The sequence below is a fragment of the Mus musculus genome, chromosome 19 (genome assembly GCF_000001635.26).
Source record: "Mus musculus strain C57BL/6J chromosome 19, GRCm38.p6 C57BL/6J".
Classification (NCBI taxonomy): domain Eukaryota; kingdom Metazoa; phylum Chordata; class Mammalia; order Rodentia; family Muridae; genus Mus; species Mus musculus.
Window position 1 is genome coordinate 28,960,734 of NC_000085.6, and position 20,571 is coordinate 28,981,304.

Consider the following 20,571-nt stretch of genomic DNA (forward strand, 5'->3'; position numbering starts at 1 on the left):
AAAGTTAAAAATAAACTAAATTCATGAGTACACTTGAGCAGGAAAAAAATTCAGGAACCACACAGAGCTCAGAGGAGCCACTATTACACAGAGCTCAGGAGGAGCCACTATTACACAGAGCTCAGAGGAGCCACTATTACACAGAGCTCAGAGGAGCCACTATTACACAGAGCTCAGAGGAGCCACTATTACACAATGCTCAGGAGGAGCCACTATTACACAGAGCTCAGGAGGAGCCACTATTACACAGAGCTCAGGAGGAGCCACTATTACGCAGAGCTCAGAGGAGCCACTATTACACAGAGCTCAGAGGAGCCACTATTACACAGAGCTCAGAGGAGCCACTATTACACAGAGCTCAGGAGGAGCCACTATTACACAGAGCTCAGAGGAGCCACTATTACACAGAGCTCAGGAGGAGCCACTATTACACAGAGCTCAGAGGAGCCACTATTACACAGAGCTCAGAGGAGCCACTATTACACAGAGCTCAGAGGAGCCACTATTACACAGAGCTCAGGAGGAGCCACTATTACACAGAGCTCAGGAGGAGCCACTATTACACAGAGCTCAGGAGGAGCCACTATTACACAGAGCTCAGGAGGAGCCACTATTACACAATGCTCAGGAGGAGCCACTATTACAAACCAGGCATAGAGTTTTCTATTCTGGCGTGCAACCCAGAGCAAATGCAGTTACTCAGTTAAAGTGGACAGAGCCAGCATAGGACCCAAACCCAGCAAGGACACCTGGCATTTCTGATCAGTGAAGGCTCTGCTTTTGTTTTACAGTTCACACATATCTTCCTTTGCCTTAAAGAACTGGAGTTCCTCTGGCTAATGCCCAGAATGTTTTGAATTCCATGTGCTAGAGAGAATAAATGGTTAAATGGTACATACTGGAGTTATGGTGCTATAAAACCCATGTTTCTCAGCCTTCCTAATTCTGCGACCCATTAAAAGAGTTCCTCATATAGTGGTGACTCCCCAGCCATACAATTGTTTTCATTGCTACTCCATAACTGTAATTTTGCTGCTGTTATGAGTCATAACAGCATAATCTGTGTCCCCCCCCCCCACTGGTCTTAGGTGACCCTAGTGAAAAAGTCAAACTCTCCCAAGGGGTCGCAACCCACAGGTTGAGAACCACTGCTATAAACCAAAGAACTAGCTCCCACCATGCCTCAGGATGTAGCGAGATCCACACCACCATTCTTTGACATCCAGTCTCCAGGACTGTGAGACAGTAAGTAAGTTTGCTGCTTGTGGGCTACTTGTGTATGTGAGCTCTAAGAACCTAACATATCTACCTACGTTACGTGTAAGGGTTTTTCTCAAGGGTGATCTTGGGAAGCAAACACTTAGCTTAGTCTATTCAAATACAATGGCTTGTGAATTTTTATGAGGAATTTGTTTACCCACGTACTTTTAAATTATTCAAATCTAAGCCATGCAAAGAGATGTGGGGAAGGAAAATGCTTTTGCTATGTGCCACACGAGTTTTCAGCTAAAGAATGGAACAGATCTCAAGAAACCTGGAACTAGAAGAAACTAGAATATGAGCCTAAACAACTCAAAGAAAAAAAAATGGTTCCATGGTATGTTTGACTAGAAACCTCAGGCTTTCCCACCCAGCAGGAGAAGCATCTAAATTGTGAATCTCAGGCATTCTCTTTTTTAAAAACAGAGGTGGTCAGATTAAGTTAAGTTCCCAAGGTATTGATGGATGTATCATGCCCTGTTAGAATAATTTCATATCTATGCACCTCTTACAATTCTATCTTAGAAGTCTGGTACAGGGCCAGCAACTGGTGAGTGGGGAAAGTGGTGGGGGTCATTTTCAGCACCTACTTCACACCATGTCTATCACCCACATATGGCCAGTAGGACCATCTGGGTTCTGACTATTTCCCAAGATAATATCCAATCACTTTTACCCAACCAGTTTCACGGACGTTTTTCCAATGAACAGGCTGCAGTTTTTAAAAACGCATCTTTTCTCTCATCCTTGGATTACAAGAAATAGGTAGGTTTCTGGAAAACATCTTCCAGACTTTAGGATCGATATGTACAATCTTCCCTCCACCCCAAAAGTCCACCTTAGGGGACCCTGGGCAAAACCACTAGGTTTACTAAAGATTACTCCAATTTCAACTCCAAAGCTAAAACCAGAACCTTAGGGTGTTGTTGGTGATTGCAGAGTATTGAATAGTCAGCAGCATACTGCAGTGGGAAGCCCTGGCCGGTGATTTTTACAATTTTTAAAATCACAATTGCACTCATTGGAATGGAATCTAGCCCTTACTACTATTGTTATATAACACGCACATGACTTAAGGAAACTCAGAAAATATGAACAGCTTTCTTGTTTAGTTACAGGCTTTCAATTACCAGGTACAGCTGATTTGGTTATAGTTTTAAGTTATTTTCCCAAGCTTAAGAAAGTTTTTCTTAAGATCTGCAGTTTATTAATAGCCCCTTTCATAAATGCAATGCAACTGTCTCTAACACCTCCAAGAACATTCAGAAACGCTCTCTGCTCCAGTTAGAAAATGCCATGGGAGTTCCAAGAATAGAAAGCATCCACCAGGGTATTTAGCACTCAATTGACAGAACTTGGCTCAGGCCTGCATTGCAAAAAGCAAGACTTCCAAACTATGGTTTTTGCCTCAAGGCCGCTTGTACTTTTTACACTGTGTTAAAAAAGGGGGGGGGGGGCGGGGAATAAATGTACAAAACCACTATTCTTTATGACCATTAAACTGGTTTCAGACAGCAAAACCCACTGAGAAGTCAAAATCACCTTTACAAATCTCATGCTCTGTTGAATCACAACAGGGAACACAGGGGGAAAGCAGTCTGTCTCCAGGTACTGATTCAGAAGGTAGACTCCAAGGTACACAGCTTCCTTGTCCGGCAGGAACACTCCGGGGCAAGAAATCTTAAAAAGAAGAGGAGGGCAATCAAGGGATTGGTTTTTTTTGTTTTTTGTTTTTTTTTTTTTTTTTTGTGCAGAGGGGCTGTTTATCCTAACCTCCCACAGCTCTGAAATGACGCCATCACTGCGTCCTTCACCTGCACTTCCCACCTCTCCTCAAGCTGGTACTCCCGGTTCCCTCCCACGTCTCCGCCAGGTGTCACAATCGTGCTCTGCGGCTCGGCTCCTCGGCCCGCCCTCCGGGATGGCAGTGCGGAAGCGGAAGAGGCTGACGGGCTGGGAAGCCTGTCTCCGGTCTGCCCGGGTCCCCGGGACCGGCCTCCCTCCGCGATGCCGAGCCCCCGGAGGACCATCGAGGGACGGCCGCTGGGCTCCTCGGGCGGAAGCAGCGTCCCGGGCAGCCCGGCCCACGGCGGTGGCAGCGGCGGCGGCAGGTTCGAGTTCCAATCGCTGCTGAACTGCCGCGCGGGCGCGGACCCCGCCTGCGCTCGGCTGCGCGCGTCCGACAGCCCGGTGCACCGGCGCGGCTCCTTCCCGCTGGCCGCCTCGGGCCCCGCACAAGCAGCCCCGGCCCCGCCGCCGGAGGACGCCCGCATGAACTTGAACCCGTCCTTCCTGGGCATCGCCCTGCGCTCCCTGCTGGCCATCGACCTGTGGCTGTCCAAGAAGCTGGGGGTGTGTGCTGGGGAGAGCTCGGCCTGGGGCAGCGTGCGGCCCCTGATGAAGCTGCTGGAGATCTCAGGGCATGGCATCCCCTGGCTGCTGGGCACCCTCTACTGCCTGCTTAGGAGCGACAGCTGGGCCGGGCGCGAAGTGCTGATGAACCTGCTCTTCGCCCTGCTGTTGGACCTGCTGCTGGTAGCTGTGATTAAAGGGCTGGTCCGCAGGCGCCGACCCGCGCACAATCAAAAGGACATGTTTTTCACCCTCTCGGTGGACAGGTACTCCTTTCCCTCGGGCCACGCCACGAGGGCCGCCCTGGTGTCGCGGTTTATCCTAAACCACCTGGTACTGGCCATTCCACTGAGGGTGCTGGTGGTCCTGTGGGCCTTCGTCTTGGGTCTCTCTAGGGTCATGCTCGGGCGGCACAACGTCACTGATGTGGCTTTTGGCTTTTTTCTGGGCTACATGCAGTACAGCATTGTGGATTATTGCTGGCTGTCACCCCACAATGTTCCAGTTCTTTTTGTACTGTGGAATCAACAGTGACACCATCTCATTGATTATTGACACCTTGAGGTCTGAAGGATTCCACACTCGAGGATGCTGACCTAAGCCAGAGCCATCTAGTTGCCCCTCTGGGCAACTTTGGGAATTCTGGGATCCCACTGTCTTGACAGGTTCCTAGACCGGAGCGCATGCTGGCTATTACTGAACACGGCCATACTTGAGAAACAAAGTCTACTGTGTATTTGACAGCTATTTATCACCAAGACAACTGTAAAGAAATCAAGCTGGCTGACTGTATGATTGCTATTTACTTAAAGTTGACAACGTTAATGAGTAATTCCCCTCACCCCCCAAAAAAACAATGTTATTACTTGTAAATTAAAATTTAAGAGCCATTAGCTAGATAAACCATGTGCTATTCCCACCCTTTACCTGCAGTAAATTTTAAACAATAATTTTAAAGTTCAAAACAGATTTTTTTTCTCCAATTTAACTCTCTGAATATGTTGCCATAATTGGAGCTTTTTCCTTCTTCTGATTCCTTTAAGCTCTCCCACCCTTGTGGACTTGGTAGTTAAGAGGTTCCACAGAGTATTTTCCTTTCTGCTCCCAGTACCTCTCAAACGATCTTTAGATAGTTAACTTCTACTACTATTTAACGTTATCTTTTAGCACTCATAGAACAAACCAAGATATGGAAGAAGACATATTCAAAAGGTGGGCTTGTCTAAGGTTCCCACAGAAATGTAAGTATGAGCCTACTGTTTTGTTTCCTAGTCCCATGGACAAGTAGCATACCAGGGGGCAAGAAGCTGAGCTGCTGGGGAGAGTCAGGGGAACTAAGAGCTTAGAAGGAGGCAGACCGGGAAGTAGGCCATGGCCAGGGGCAGGAAATGAAGCCCTGCTGTCGGTCACCTCTACTAAATCAAGCAAATGGTCCTCTATTAAGTAAAAAGTAGAAGAGCAATGTGGTTCTTTTCAGTGTGCCTGCATAGCGTTCCTGTGTGTACCCCAAGGATAACTGTATGCTATCCTTTCCCTATCGGTCCCACTGTGCTGTGTTCAGCACATTTTAGGTAACAGGACACAACTTGAAACTTTTCAGGAGAGCCTATTGCCCTACGTGAGCATTAGGTAAAACTCTTAAATTTCTGTTTACATTGAAAGCTGTTCATTCATGGCGCCCCCCCCCCCCCAATCATAAGACCAAAGATGACCAAATAATATGGTAGACTCTGATTACAGTCTGACCTAGAAAGACCAAAGAGGGGTATGCTCATGACATCTGTAAATGCTGCTGTGTCTGGAAAGAAAGTCTTTAAATCACTGGTGAAAGTGGCATCATCAGATAATCTCAATGGCCACTTGTTCTGGCATTTATAAATAGAAAGGACTGTGAGCTGTGGGCTATGGTCTAATGTTCAAAGATATGGGTGGACAGGACTGTGGAAGATGGACATGATAAACCAGTTCTCAGTAGGAGGAAGTAGGACCTTCGAGAGTGGGAGTCTGGTACACCCATTGGAACAAGTCCTTCGATAAATAAAACAGTTATCACATTCCCACAACAACCTAAACACAGACTACCTCTCCCCTCATCAGATCAGCTAAGCTGTGAGGTTCTAAGAGGTCTAGGTGTGTTTAAATTTCTGAAGATCATTTTTCATTATAACATTCAGGCCAGACACTTGAAAGTGACTGTTTGTTCTTATAGTGTCCCCAAGTCTGCTAATTAAGGGCCCACTTCTACTTTCTAGTCGCACTTCTGAAATTCCATATTTTGTTTGCTGGGGCCTGAGTTTGCTGGCTTTTAAAATATAGATCAGATCAATTTACCCGACTTCATGAATAATCCTAAATTCTCTGGAATAAAAAACTGATTTCTTTGTTAATTACTTGTACGATGAAGGATGCCTTTAAAAAAAAATCAAAATAAATTAAACTGGTAATGTTGAATGATATGAGGTGAAATCTTTAATTTCTGCTTTGATGTAAGAGAGATCACTTGGCTTCTTGGGGGCTCCTTCCTCATCCTGAACACTTGAAATTGATACAGCCCAACTGAGAACTGTCAGCAAGATGGAACCAAAACCAGGACCCTCTCGTTTTTCCTTTCATTTCTACGCGCTCAGTGAAACCATAGAGTTTACTGATTACACAGCATCTCACTGGATCTCCATGCTGTATCCTCTTAGCATCCACTTCTAACTATGGCCTAAGCCCCCGTTTAACTGTGAGGCCACACTCCATGCCAGCCTTGGAGGACAGGAGAGCAAAACCAGAGGAATGGCTGACTCCTAAATGGGAACAGCAAGGTCATGGTCACGTGCCCCTGCCCCTCATTTAAGGAGGAGTTGGTGGGTTATCACAAAGTGTTTATTGTTAGATTGATTACCCTGTTGAAATGAGCAATCCAAAGCGATCCCTAGACGTGAGGGGACAATATCAAACGTGGAGCTTTAAAAATGTTATATTCCTTGGTTACTTTAAAAAAATAAATTCTTTCACAAATGAAAATCCTGCTTTAACCTAAGTCAGGATTGTTTTAAAGAAGCCAAGGAACATGTCGGTTTGGGAAAGAAAAATGAAAGGCGGAACAGATTGAACTGAGTTTAAAGGCTAAGAGATACAAGGGAGATAAATATGTGGTATCTTAGGGACAGAAGCACAGATCTGCCCCCCCAAACAATGTGTGTGCAGTAAGCAAAGGAGAACTTGGGGTGACGCGGTAGGTAGGCTCGCAGGTGTCTTACCGCCCGGATTTGGAGCTCCACCACCACCTCCATAGGCATCCTTCCCTGTGCACCGCAAAGATCCTTTGTGCTGAGCCTTGAACCAATTATTTCTTAGTTTACATCAAGGCAAGCGCTTTCCAGAAGCTTCCCTGACCCCCACCCCCTCCCCTTTGTTCCCCCATCAGTGCTCCCAGCCCAGGTCCCTCCCACCGGGACGGGTGTCTCACAAGCTTTGGAGTGTGAGCTTTCAGAAGGCTGAAGCGTCCGGTTGCCATGGACACTCAAACACTCAACCTTCTCCTCTGGAACTCCTGCGAGGCTGAGACGCAGGCGCATTTATGCTCTGCTGGGAACCCTACGTCTTCTCACCCTCCCTGGTGGTAGCCTGGCCCAGTGACTGTCTAAGGGTCCGGGAACCTGTCCACGGATGTTGGAAGTTTTTTTTTCTGTCTCTCCCTGGACACACTGTGGCCCCAATTATTGTGTTCAAATGTTTAACAGTTTCCATCCCCAAAGTACAATGTGATCATAGCTCCATTGTGTAATCATTTTTAGTGGCAAAGGGGCCCCAGACACTGGGATTCCTGTGACCATTTCTAGTTATCATAGTTGTCTGTCCCTTAGGGGACTCCTTGCTTATTAAATGTCTTGTTTCCTTCTTTGCCCCAGAAAGCATGTTCGCTGTCAATACATTGAGTAGTGTGCTAACTACAAATAGGTCATTTCTAAAGAGACTTAAGTTGGGAACCTCGGGTCAAGAAATCAGCTGTCAGTTCCTCTTCCCTGCACTGTTTAGCTTTCCTGGTAGTTTGAAGTGAGCATTGGATTGCACCATCCCCCAGGGGCTAGTTATTGTATTTGCCAAAACAGCAGTTACACTGTAGATCGGGCAGAAAAAGATTTCTTCACTGGCAAGAGAAATGACATTTTCCCATTATATGTTACTTAAAAAACAACAACAAAACAGCAAACAAAAGGAGAATGCGAGTGTTTTTTTTAGCCAATCAAAAATTCCCTGGAAGGTCTATGTCTCAAAAAAATGAAATAAGTAAAAACATAAAGATTCTTTTAAAATGAGGGCGGTACCATGTGGTTCCGTTGGTAATGTTTGCCTAGTGTTATTCATCAGAACAGAATAAATCTGTCTTTCATCCATGTCTGTACTGCTAGCACTAGGAAGGCAGAAGTGACAGAGTCGGAAATTCAAAATGAGCCTGGAATATTGTGGAGGTTGAGAATAGGTGTGTCCTTGTTGGAGGAAATGTGTCTGTGGGAGTAGATAATGAGACCCTTCTCCTAATAGTGCTTCTCCCTGGGCCAAGCATATTCAAACCACCACAAATAATCTAACGAGTTTGAGCGTCCGCCTGGACGCCATGAGACCCTGACTCAAAATAGAATTTTAAAGATTATCTTGTGACTTATTATTGATACTTTACGTTGAGGATCTCTGTAGTTGAAACAGTTACAGGGAGCTGTCCCTCAAAAGATACTGCTGACGATATTCCCTTCAGTAGCTATAGTTTATTTCTCTGTAAGGGAAACCTTGGGGTAATGAGGGACTCAGCATTTCATCTATACCCAGTTCCTAGTGCTCTCTTAGTACACAAAGATATATATACAGATGGTTCTCGGCTCTCTGGAAACCCGGAGCACAGACTCCTCACTACAGTTAGCTGCTACAAGACCTGTGATGATCTTCACAGGCAGGTCACCGGTGACAATACTAGTGTGACAAAACGAATTGGTAGCCAAGCTTCTAGAGGCAAAATAGAAGGGAGGAATCAGTTCTGATTGAAGATCTGCACAGAGGTGGGCGTGTCACATATGGTCACTCCATTGCCACAGCACTTCTCCGAGGACAGTGTGACCTGTATTTTACAGCCTCTTCCCCAAGGCTACATAACTCATCCCAACAGTCATGTCTGAGTCCAAGGGCCCTGCCACCTCCCTGCCTCCACAACGCAGAGATTATTGGTCCCTGGAAACACTGTCACATCTGCATACCCTGTTTCAGTCTTTCTACCTCTTGATATGACTAGACTCTCCTGACTCGTGATTTACCACACTCACCTTGATAGGGTAGCAGAATCCTGAATTCTTCTGAATTCCCTTGGACTACCTAGCCATTCTTTTTGTCTTTGTTTTCTCTCCTTTACCTAGCCAAGTATTATTTTTGTAACCCTTTGTTTAACTCACTGTCTTTTATTAAGGTGACACTCAATATATATACCAATTAACATGTCCACAAGTTTACATATGCCACCCAGGTGTCTCTTTAGGGTTATTTTTCATCTTGGACTCCCAGATGCCACGGAGATGTGGCATTGCTATATCCATAATGTCTCAAGCCCGTCTTGCAGTTCATCTCATCAATGATGTTGCCATCTTGGCTGGAGACCAACCAAGCGAAGTCATTCAAGGATGGGAATGCCACCAAGTCAAGTAAAAACAATATGACTTCATCTCCAGTGTAGGTACCTGTACACAAACCTGACACAAACCTAGACTTATCTGGTAAAGACTTAATTGAGAAAATGCCTTCAGAAGACTGGCCTACAAGCAAGCCCGTAGGGTATTGTCTTGATTAACGATTGATTAAAAAAAAAATCAATCAATTGATGTGCCCATCCTGGGCAGGTGGACCTGAGTTGTTTAAAAAACCAAACCGAGCAAGTCAGTAAGCAAGGCTCCTTCCTTCTGCTTCAGTTCTGCCTGGAGCTCCTGCTCTGACTGACCCTGGTCACAGGATGTGATCTGAAAGTCAAACAAACACGTCCCTCCCCGTGTTGATTTTGCTCACGCTGTTTTTATTACAACAACAGAAACCTAAAGACAGTATGTCTCTGTGACAATAAACAGATCCTGGGGAATGGCTTTGATTACAAGAGTACTTCTGCAGAGCAACTTGATGGCCTCAGCCTCGGCACTGAAGAAATGACGGGCAGCGCCCATCCCGGTCACATCCTGGCGACAAAATAGAAAACAAAAGCGTTCCCCAAATGGGAATTTCCAAAGAGTAAATTAACCAGGAATAAATGTGACGACCAGACCTTATGATCGAGATGTTCCTTTTAACTTAAAACAATGGATTATTAATCCAGCATCATAAACGCTTTTTCAAATAACAAAAACAGGAGTCATGTGAGGAGAGAAATCATTTTTTAAGGAACAAAAGGAATGGGTATGAGGAACCACAGATAGGTGGGAAATGGAAATAAATACAATGTATGAGAATTCTGTGCCTACTGTAACAAATCTCTGTATTCTCAGGCCCTTAAAAAAAGAGTTATGAGCTGAGCATGGTGGTGCACACCTTTAATCTGAGCACTAGAGAGGCAGAAGGAGGTGGGTCTCTGTGAGTTCCAGGCCAGCCTGGTCTACAAAGTGAGTTCCAGGAAGGCGGCTGGAGGGCTGTGCCCTTGGTATTGTTTGGTTTTCCTGTGCTTCCAGCTTGGGAAGGTTGCTGGTCCTCCTTGGCGCAAAGCTCCCTTCCTCCATCTTCAAAGCTAACAAGACCAAATCAAGTCTCGCTTGTACTGTCATTGTTTTGACTCTGTTCTTCGCTTTTTATGATCTCTAGGATTGGGCTGGAGTGAGGTTTAAAGGCAGTTACTGCTCCCACGGAGGATGCGTGCTTGGTTCCTACCACCTATGCTGAGTGACTCACTGATGCCAGTAAATCAAGCTCACGTGCATACATCCACACACAGACACACATGCATACACATACTTTCAAAATAAGATATATTTTTAAAGGCTTTTATGATCACATTGGGACTATTCAGAGGATCCAAGATAATTCCCCTATTTTAAGGTTGGTTAGTTAACAACCTCATTTTCACTTGAAATTTGAATATCTCCTTTATTATATAAGGTGACCTACTTTCTGTCTTCATGACTAGACTATGGACATCTTTAGGCACTATTATTCTGCTTACAATATACAACTTCCCTAGAAAGTGATTCAATAGTGTTTATCAAAAATTTTAACTTGGCTCACTGTATTTCTGCTGCTAGGAATTTATCCCAAAGATATATTTTCACAAAGAAACCACAAGGATATATGCTGAATCATTAAGATTTAAAAAAAAAAGATTTATTTAAGTTATGTCTATGAGTACACTGTAGCTATCTTCAGACACAACACAAGAGGGAATTGGATCCCATTACAGATGGTTGTGAGCCACCATGTAGTTGCTGGGAATTGAACTTAGGACCTCTGGAAGAGCAGTCAGTACTCTTAACAGCTGAGCCATCTCACTAGCCCCCATTTAAAAAAAATTAAAATCCCACAACTACATGGTAGCTCACAACCATCCGTAATGAGAAAGAAATAAAAAACCAAAAGACTTATGAGCCAAGCAAGTGGGGGGGGGGGGAGGGAGAGCAAGTGGGGCCAAAGCAAGAGGGAGAAGGGGAGGGGGAAAATGGGAACCAACCAAATGTTCATTAGGTAGAGTCATATTCTAGCTGATATTAAACAGCATTTAAAAAAAGAAGAAGCAGAGCTGTTTTAACAGTAAACAGCCTTTAAAAAGAAAATAAATGTGTGGTACAGAAAATATGTCTAATACACTACCATTTCAGAAAGACTGAAAATACAATGAGTATAAATATGTGTAGAGCATTCCTGGGGTGGTGGGAGGGTGGACCTTTGAAAAGTCTCAGATAGAGTAGTTGAAGGGAATCTCGTTTTTCATTTAGTGTTGTTCGATGCTGTCAAATGCTATTTCCCCCCACAACTTCTATTACTGAATCAAAAAGAGAAAAAATTAAAACAATTTTTTTAAAAAATCAGAAAAGAATAGAAAAGAGAAGTCCGAAAACTGGGGAAGGCACGAGCCCTCACTCCTCCAACTGCTGTGGCCTTGCACGCTGCTGAGTGCTCAAAGAGCTAACAAACAGCTCCTGTGTGAAGTATGTGGAGTAGAGAGGCCACCTGGGTCATCGGACAGTGTTAGGAGAGAGGCCTTCTCTGCTCCATCACGTTGATAGCTTCTTAGTAGAACTTGATGTCTCTCTGGAGGCCATAATAATTGATTGAAAGACCCTTGAAGCACTGTTGCAATCCTTTTATGTCTGGACTCTGTGGGCTGATTTGTTAGGCCCCACTGTCTTCCGGGCCAGTGAATTATCCTGTGGTAAGCATAAATAACAGCAGAAAGCTGAATAATAATAATAATAATAATAATAAAAGCTATTATCAGTATTTGTGAGAAATGTCTGCTAGGAAGGAAGGAAGGAAGGAAAGAAGGAAGGAAGGAAGGAAGGAAGGAAGGAAGGAAGGAAGGAAGGAAGAAAATCAAATTAATGAGACAACCTGATAGATAACCAGCAAGCTAGTAAGCAGCACCCTTCTTCCATGGCCTCTGCATCAGCTCTTGCCTCCAGGTTCCTGCCCTGTTTGAGTTTCTTCTCTGAGATCCTTCCATAATGAACAGTGATGTGTAATTGTATACTTTGGGCCTGGAGCAGAGAAAATTTTATGAAGAAAGTGGGTTTCTCGTCATTAAAAATCTGATATCTGCATATGTATCAAAAGATGGCCTAGTCGGCCATCACTGGAAAGAGAGGCCCATTGGACACACAAACTTTATATGCCCCAGTACAAGGGAACACCAGGGCCAAAAAAATGGGAATGGGTGGGTAGGGAAGTGGTGGGGAGGGTATGGGGGACTTTTGGGAGAGCATTGGAAATGTAATTGAGGAAAATATGTAATAAAAAAATATTTTAAAAAATCTGATATCTGATGATATTCAATGTTTTTCAGCTGAGTTTGAAAGAATCTGCAGAAAGGAGGTGAAACCAACAGGGTCATTGTAATGAGAGCTGTAACCATTGCAAAACAGGATTATATGCCAAGCGAGAGAGTGGTTACAAAGATCCAGGATTTCCAAAAAGATGAGGAGCTCTTTAGATACTGAGCCCTCACCCCAGATTCTGAAATATAGGGTGTTTCCTGGAACCAATTTTATGACTCTGCATGGGATGCTGATAAACTTTCAGATTCTGGCTAGTAGACGCCCTGCCCCCCGCCCCTCCCCACCTCCCCGCCTGCATCAGAATCTACACTATTTCCCATTCCTATCCAGGGACCAAATTGTGCTTGGACAGCCACGGTGCACATTAACAGAAACAGTTGTCTGGTTGTGCTCCCAGGCACCCACAAACACACTCTGAAGCTACATGATTACCTCAAGTGGGAGGGAGGAGTTAAAAAATGTACCATGGCATCCAAGACTATGAGCAGAACAACACCCGGGTGTACGCGGCGATGGAGAAGGGCGACGCTGTTTTCTTCTGACCTCTGCTCATTCTTTCCTGCCACTGTCAGTTCTGACTGCAAGCATATCAACCAGGAAGGGCACCAGTCAAGAAAACATCTCCAAGGGAGTTTTCAAGATAACGGAGAAACAGTACGGAGTCGAAGGAACCCTGGACTTTAAGGATACTTGGGTGTTTCGATGCCGACTTGTGGAAGGAGATAGAATAAACCTTTGAAACAGCCCTTCAAGTGTGAGGTTTGGCGGTGAGAGTCTGAGACAGAATAGAATTTTCAAGTGCAGCCTAAGCTACACAGCAAGATGCTATCTCCTCCTCTTTCCCCCATAAACAAAAATGAAAAGAATTGGTTCTTCATTATAATTCTTTTAAAGAGAACATCAAAGCAAGACATCGAAGGATTTTTTTTTTATTGAGATGTAATCTTTATCACCTGTAAAGATCAAGACGCATGAATTTGGGATGCATCAATTTAATTAATGTGGTGTGATTGCTTTAATGGTGTGAAATATTATTTAAAAAAATAACCTGAGGTATAACTAATAAAGGTGACTGAGTATAAAAAAAAAAAAAAGAAGAAAAGAAAAGGGCTAGAGGTTTCTTCAGGATTGAACTGCTGGTTCACTAGTGGTGTCTGCCTTTCTAGAAGACTGCTCTGCAGCTGCTGGGTCTTATTTGGTGTTTGCCACACCCCTGTAGAACTCCAGGTTGGGCAGACTGGTAGGCCAGGTTGATGTTGGTGAAATGCCTCCACACCTGGGCTGTCAAGGTCTCAAACAGGTGCTCTACCTCCTCCCGCAGCTGGACAGACTTGGCCCGCGTAGTCTGAGCGTGTCTGATGTTGTTACTGCTGAACTTGGCCCAGGTTTCAGGAACGGAGACCGTTTCGTCAAAGTTCTCCATGCCACGGAAGAAGTTAATGGATTCAGATGTGTTTTTTAGGTTTAAACATCTCTCCTCAATAGACTGTGCAGAGCTCTTGTCTGCGATGTCTTGCTCTAGGGCATGTTGAACATCTCGATTATCTTGCATCTGGGAATCAATTCGTTTAGCTAATTTTCTCATCTGATCTTGGCAACATTTAAGTAAATCTGCTACCCGGAGAAGGTTTTTCTCCCCGTTGTCATGGACCAGGTTAATCCCGATCCTTTTCTCCTTACTGTACAGATAGTCCAGGGTCACCTGCAGGGGACAGTTCACCTCCTTAGCGGCGCACTCCAAGCGCATCTTGAGGGTTTTCAAGTTGTTGATCTCCGCCATCAGCATGTCCCGCTCATGACACAACCCGGACTTCCAGAAGCGGATGTCGGAGAGCCTCTGGCCCAGGTTCCGGAAGGTTCCCTCTTGCATCTGGCGTGTCAGCTGCTCCTTATCCTGCATGATCCGCAGGGAGTCGTCTGTCAGCCGGCTGGCGCGGAGCCGCGATGCCTCTGCAATACTGATCAGCAGATCATTAGAGCGGTCCCATTCGCGTTGGGTATAACGATTGAAGTGCGGGGAGTGGAGCGAGGGCAGAATTGTGGACAGCCCCTGGTCGCCTGCGCTATCCTCCTGGCTTTTCTGGGTGGTGGCGACCTTGTAGAAGACTCTGGGTCTCCAAGCAGAGCGGCAGCGGGGCAGGTGAAAGGATTGGTAGCACTCCTGTACCTCAGGGTCCTGCCCAGCAGGGGGCGGCCACTGCAAGCCACAGTCTTTCTTGGAGCCACAGTAACTCGCTGTCTGAATGGTTCCAAGAAATTCCATCTTTCCCCATCAGACCCACGCGGGCAAAATTTGCCCAAGAGGTCAGGGCTTCTCAGGAACTAGGAGCCGCGGGGCTTCTGTGACTCAGTGCTGGTGTCATAAAGCGCGGGGAAGGGTCTTTGTGCCAATTCAGCAATCATGAGTTTGTAGAACACTAAATTTGTTTGATTTTTGTGCACAACCCCCGGCCTTTAGAAACAAACAAACAAACCCAAAACTATATCTTATGTCTATCCTTTTCCAACGTCTTTCTTTAAAACTTTAACTTTTCAGCTTTTGCACAGTTTAATATTTCAAGAAGAAATTGTACCTTTCTTTTACTATGAATAAATAAATGAACTCTTCCCTTGCTTTTAACGAACCGTAAACATGACATTTATATGTTAAAAATGACTAAAATTGCATCCTTTGGAAAACTCCCCCTAAAGGATCAGGCTACTACTATCTATATAGACCCACTGAACAACTTTAACTACATCACTATGGTAGTACTACATGCTGACTTGTATTATTCAAAAGATGGATCTGGAGGCATTTAAGACTAAAAAAAAAAGAAATTGACATTAAGTTCAATCAGGATACTGGTGTCACATTGTCTAATATAGTGGCTACATATAACTAAGTTAGCTAAAGCAAGATAAATAAATAAATACATAAAGTCTAGCTCCTCGCTTGCTCTGGTCACATTCCTAGTGCTCAGTAGCTACGCATAGCTAGTGACTATTACACAGACAATGCAGAGATTGTTCCCGTCATCAGAGAGTGTTTTAGGTTGCAATATTGCTCTAGACTTAACTGCTCTTCAAGCAGTTATGGGAGATAAGTTTTGCTTTGTTTTACAGTGTCAGGGGTAGGACCTAAGTCCTTGTACTCTACCACTGAGCTACACTGCCAGCTGAGAAACACACTAACGGCACCACAAAAAGGCATCCTGTCACACATATGACGTTGAGCTTTCTACATGACAACCAAAAGTTGTCATTGGCAATGTCAATGGCATTGTTAGAACAAAGGAAGTGTTGGCAATAACTGGTACAGATCTTAAAAATACCAATCACCAAATATTATAGGTGAGCTATTTTTACACCTTGATTTTAACAAACCAACTCAGTGTTTGAGAATTACAGGACATTTTTACAATGCTTGGAGATTGACTATATAATAGCCATTGATTAATTTTGGTAGGTATGGAAGCTTTTTTTTGTCTGTGTGGGGTGAACATTAACTTTGTTTAGAGATGCATATTAAGATGTTGCATTACCGTATTATTACTGTGTAAGTATGTGCCTGCCAAAGGCAATCCCAGGAAAGGTTTCTTTTGACTCAGAGTATGAGAGTCAGGCCTATCAGTGGTGGGCAAGATGAGGCAGCAGGTGAGTGACGTCACTGTCCACTTTGCTGTGTCCACAGTCAGGAAGCTAAAAGAGAAAGGCTGCAGCTATAACCCCATTGCTAGCCAGCTTGCCTTGCCCAAATGAAGCTGTAGGTTCCTCCTCAGTGGTCCCTGGGATGGGGCCGCCCACATCTAGTATGGATCAATAAAGGTTGATCATCATATGTGCATAGTGGTAAAATGACATAATGCTTAGATTTTACTTTCAAATATTTCAGGAAGCGAGTGTAGCAAAATCCTCACAATGGCTGAGTTTGGGTGATGGAGTTTAGGAATTTCTGTAGCTCAACATTTGTGTGTTTAAAGTATATACCTTCGCTGGACATGGTGGCGCATGCCTTTAATCCCAGCACTTGGGAGGCAGAAGCAGGCGGATTTCTGAGTTCGAGGCCAGCCTGATCTACAAAGTGAGTTCCAGGACAGCCAAGGCTACGCAGAGAAACCCTGTCTCGAAAAACAAAAAACAAAAAAACAAACAAAAAACAATATATATATATATATATATATATATATATATATATATATATATATATATATATACCTTCCAATCTATAAGATGCTTAAATGGAAACACTACCACATGCTTACATGGGCTTCCTGTCCTACCATAGCTCATAGCTTAAAGGGATTCTTGGTGGAATCAGTCTGAAATCTTTCATATCAATCTCTCACTCATATAAAATGAAATATGGTTATATATTCAATGCAAATGCAGACAATATAATTACCACAGGGTATAATTAATACCTTGCAATTATTTCAGAAGGAAATCCATAGAAAGGGGATACAGCCCTGCACTGTAAGAACTGTGTTCTCAATAAAAATAGATAGCACATTATATTTTATTATTTTTAGCCTTATGAGATATTTGGGTCTATAAACATCACATTTATCTACCCCTCATTGAAGTGTATTCTGAAGGTTGGGGAGACAGTTCAGTCAGTAAGGTGTTTGCCAAACGGCATGAGAATCGGAGTTGAGCCCCAGAACCATAAAGAAGCTGCCACAGTTCGCAGTGGCGTGTGCTTACCAAAGTCCCCACCACTGAAAGGTAAAGACAGGAGTATCCCCGTGGTTCCCTGCCAGCGAGGCTCACTGAGCTGGCAAGCTCCAGACCAATGAGATCTTGTCTCAGAAAGCAAAGTGAAGGCTCTGGAGGTATGATGCCTGAAGAGTACCACATGCATACACATGTGCATACAAACACACACACATGCACAAGCAAAAGGTGAAATTAAGCCTCAATTTTTTTGTTTGTTTGTTTCGAGGCAGGGTTTCTCTGTATAGCCCTGGCTGTCCTGGAACTCACTTTGTAGACCAGGCTGGCCTCGAACTCAGAACTCTGCCTGCCTCTGCCTCCCGAGTGCTGGAATTAAAGGCATGTGCCACCACACCGGGCTAAGCCTCGATTTTTGGCTATCCTGAAAAATATACAATTAACTCTCCTTACTCATATTTCCTTGTGCCCCTAAGAGTGCTCAGGAGAAAGCAGAATCATTAAGTTGTAAATCTTCTTTATTTTTCAGAAACGTTTCTAATGAAAGGGCAAAAGTTAGAAGTTCATCTTAATCTTCAACAAAATGAAGGATGGCAATCAATTACAATGTCAGAGAAGATAATAAATTTACAAAAAAACTAGTGGTCTCAAGCTGGGATATGGTAGCGCACGCTTTTAATCCCCGCACTGAAGAGGCAGAGGCAGGCAGATCTCTGAGTTCGAAGCCAGCCTGGTCTACAGAGTTCCAGGACAGCCAGGGCTACACAGAGAAACCCTCAGAGAAACCCTGACTTGAAACAAAGAACAGTAGCCTGAGTGGCCAAGCAGAACCTGGCAATCTGAATATTTAAGAATACATAGTTCTCACCCAGAGCTATAAAAGAGACCTTGTCTCAAAAAACTAAAACCAAAAACAACAAAAAGGAATACTCAGTTGTCCAGATCTCCTTCCCCCTGCCCCAGTTTTGGGAATGCTTCCAAGGAAAGAGTAAATTAAAACCAAAAGGTTTTTTAACAACCTTGAAGCCATTTGGAATCTGAGCCTACAGAAGGGATCTATTTCATATAACTGCATTTGCATTTGTTTTTGGTTTTGGGGGTTTTCTTTCTTTTTTTGTTTGTTTGTTTGTTTTTTGGTTCTTTGTGTAGCCCTGGCTGTCCTGGAACTCACTCTGTAGACCAGGCTGGCCTCGAACTCAGAAGTCTGCCTGCCTCTGCCTCCCAAGTGCTGGGATTAAAGGCCCAGCTCTGCATTCGCATTTGTGAGGCAGACTAGTGCTGCTTGGTTTTGAGCTGGACTTCCTAGCATTTGTGATCTCAACACTGACACTGACAACACACACAGCAGCTGGGAATTTATAGAATATCCTGTTTCGGGAATATTATAAAACTTCATTACCATCCCTCGCTAAGGTCAGCTACTCTCTGCCCCAGCAGTCTCGCTGCCTCTAGACCAGCCCCTGGTGCAGTCTTTCCAGCTCTGATTTACCTGCCTAAGAGCTGCTTCTACCTTCTCAGTCATCTACTCACTGTGGTCAGCTGTCTCAAATCCCCTTAACCCGGTAAATCAAAACTCTAGAAGCTTATAATCTGACTGTAGGATTATATATCAATAAATTCTCAATTCACAAGATGTCCACACAATACGTTCAGAATCAATATTGATATAAATTGCCCACCTAGATAAGACAAATTGTCCTGTAATTATCTGTCCCTTATATGAAATTCATAGCTACCTGTGGCTATTTAAAGCCACCCGACATCTGGATTGTCCTGTTCTTCCTTCCTTCTCCTCTCTGTCCCTGTCTATCTCTCTCTCCCCCATCTCTGAAACTCTAAACTCTGCTTCCCTTTTCCCCGTCCAATCACAGGCTTCTTGTTGTATTAATATTTAAATTAATTGGGGGATAATTCTGCTACAATATCTATAATAGCCTCTGCAATTGGAAAGTCACTTCTTTCAGAAAAAGCAGCCTTCTGATTAGTAGGCAAATCACAGCATAAGTCAATCTGTAACAAATATAAAGGAGTGTGATGACTTGTTTTATTATTTCTTAAGTAGTTACGGCTCGTGAGATGACTGTGGGTCAAGGCACTTGCCACATGAACCTAGCAACTTGAGTTCAATCAATGGAACCCACTTCTGTAACGGAGGAAGAAGAGAGCTCATTGTTCACCTTTGACTTTCACACATGCACATCTTGGCATACACACACACACACACACACACACACACACACAGAGAGAGAGAGAGAGAGAGAGAAAGAGAGGGAGGGAGGGGGAGGGGGAGGGGAAGAGGTAGAGGATAATAATTTTAAAAATCACTATACTTAAGTCAGCAGTGGCTCACAGTGAGACTTCTCATCTGTCACAGTCACTCCTTCATCGTTTATAGTTTTAAATATGAAATGTCCCCTGACAGGCACATGCGTTGAAACCCCTGAAATACCATTTGATTTCACCGCTTTGGAAGCCTGTGAACATATAGCCTAGCTAAGAGAACTGGGTCCCTGGGAGAGGGTTCTGAAGGTTATGCGTGTCTCTGGTTCCAGTCTAAGCCATCTGCTTCCTGTTCTGCCAAGATGTGAGGAATGGCAGCGCCATGCACCACCACCGCGTGCTGGTTCGACGTGATGGTCTGCTGCCTCCGAAACTGAACCAAAATAAACCCCTGAGCCCTTCAGTTGCTTCTGTTGGGTATTTTCTAACATCGATGAAAAAGTAATCCAGTCATCTGTCAACAATAAGTCTTTATGTCCCTCGCCTGCCTCATTCATCTCTATTTAGTCCTGTTTCCATCCATCCTTGGCCATTCCCATTCATTTATTCACTGCACATGTACTCAACAGGCACAGATCTGAGCAATGCAGGTATGAATAAGAAGCTCCACGTGTGACCATGTGGAACTTACATACTAGTGAGAGAAGAAATAAGAACGGAAAAGATAATACAGTGAACAGCAAGAAATATCTCTATCTCTGTTTCTATATCTATCTATCTACACACACACACACACACACACACACACACACACAAAGTGGTAAGATGGGGGAATCACAGGTTAGAAAGGGAGTAAGAACCTAATTTAGACTCAGTGGCTGGGCTGGGCTCTCTAGGTGAATGACATTTGACCTATGAGAAGCAGAGTTGAGATGGATGGCTTTCCCTTGTGATTACTATCTTTGTCAGTTTGGGAGCCTGTGCCTGTGAATCTTATAGCTTTTTGAGTCTTAGAACACACCTCCTTTTTTTGGAAGAAGGGAATATTTGAATTTTAAGAGAAGAGCTCACATGTGGACATGTCAAATTT

The 20,571-nt window shown here is 44.1% G+C and overlaps 2 protein-coding genes and 2 pseudogenes across 13 annotated transcripts in view; 2 read left to right on the forward strand and 2 right to left on the reverse strand.

Annotated features, from left to right (window-relative positions):
• 4430402I18Rik (RIKEN cDNA 4430402I18 gene) overlaps nt 1-7,099 on the reverse strand; it is a 50,195-nt gene extending 43,096 nt beyond the window's left edge. For 6 of the 12 annotated variants that reach the window (XR_877681.3, XR_001782595.2, XR_001782596.2 and 3 more), the window contains exons 1-2: nt 3,075-6,643; nt 2,803-2,940 (exon numbers count right to left, since the gene is read on the reverse strand). Coding sequence is in view for 8 of the 12 variants with exons in the window: in XM_011247274.3 (XP_011245576.3) it covers nt 2,803-2,940; nt 3,075-3,689 (753 nt within the window). In the remaining 4 variants the exon portion in view is untranslated. Of the gene's footprint in view, nt 1-2,802; nt 2,941-3,033; nt 6,644-6,860 lie in introns of those variants that run through there. The other 6 variants (NM_001374154.1, NM_001374152.1, NM_001374140.1 and 3 more) reach the window with 5 other exon arrangements.
• On the forward strand, nt 3,187-6,068 carry Plpp6 (phospholipid phosphatase 6). Its single transcript, NM_028922.3, has one exon. The coding sequence runs from the start codon at nt 3,268-3,270 to the stop codon at nt 4,144-4,146; it is 879 nt and encodes a 292-aa protein (NP_083198.1). The 5' UTR covers nt 3,187-3,267; the 3' UTR covers nt 4,147-6,068.
• Gm3621 (predicted gene 3621) lies at nt 12,574-13,344 on the forward strand (annotated as a pseudogene).
• On the reverse strand, nt 13,817-14,907 carry Gm4844 (predicted gene 4844; annotated as a pseudogene).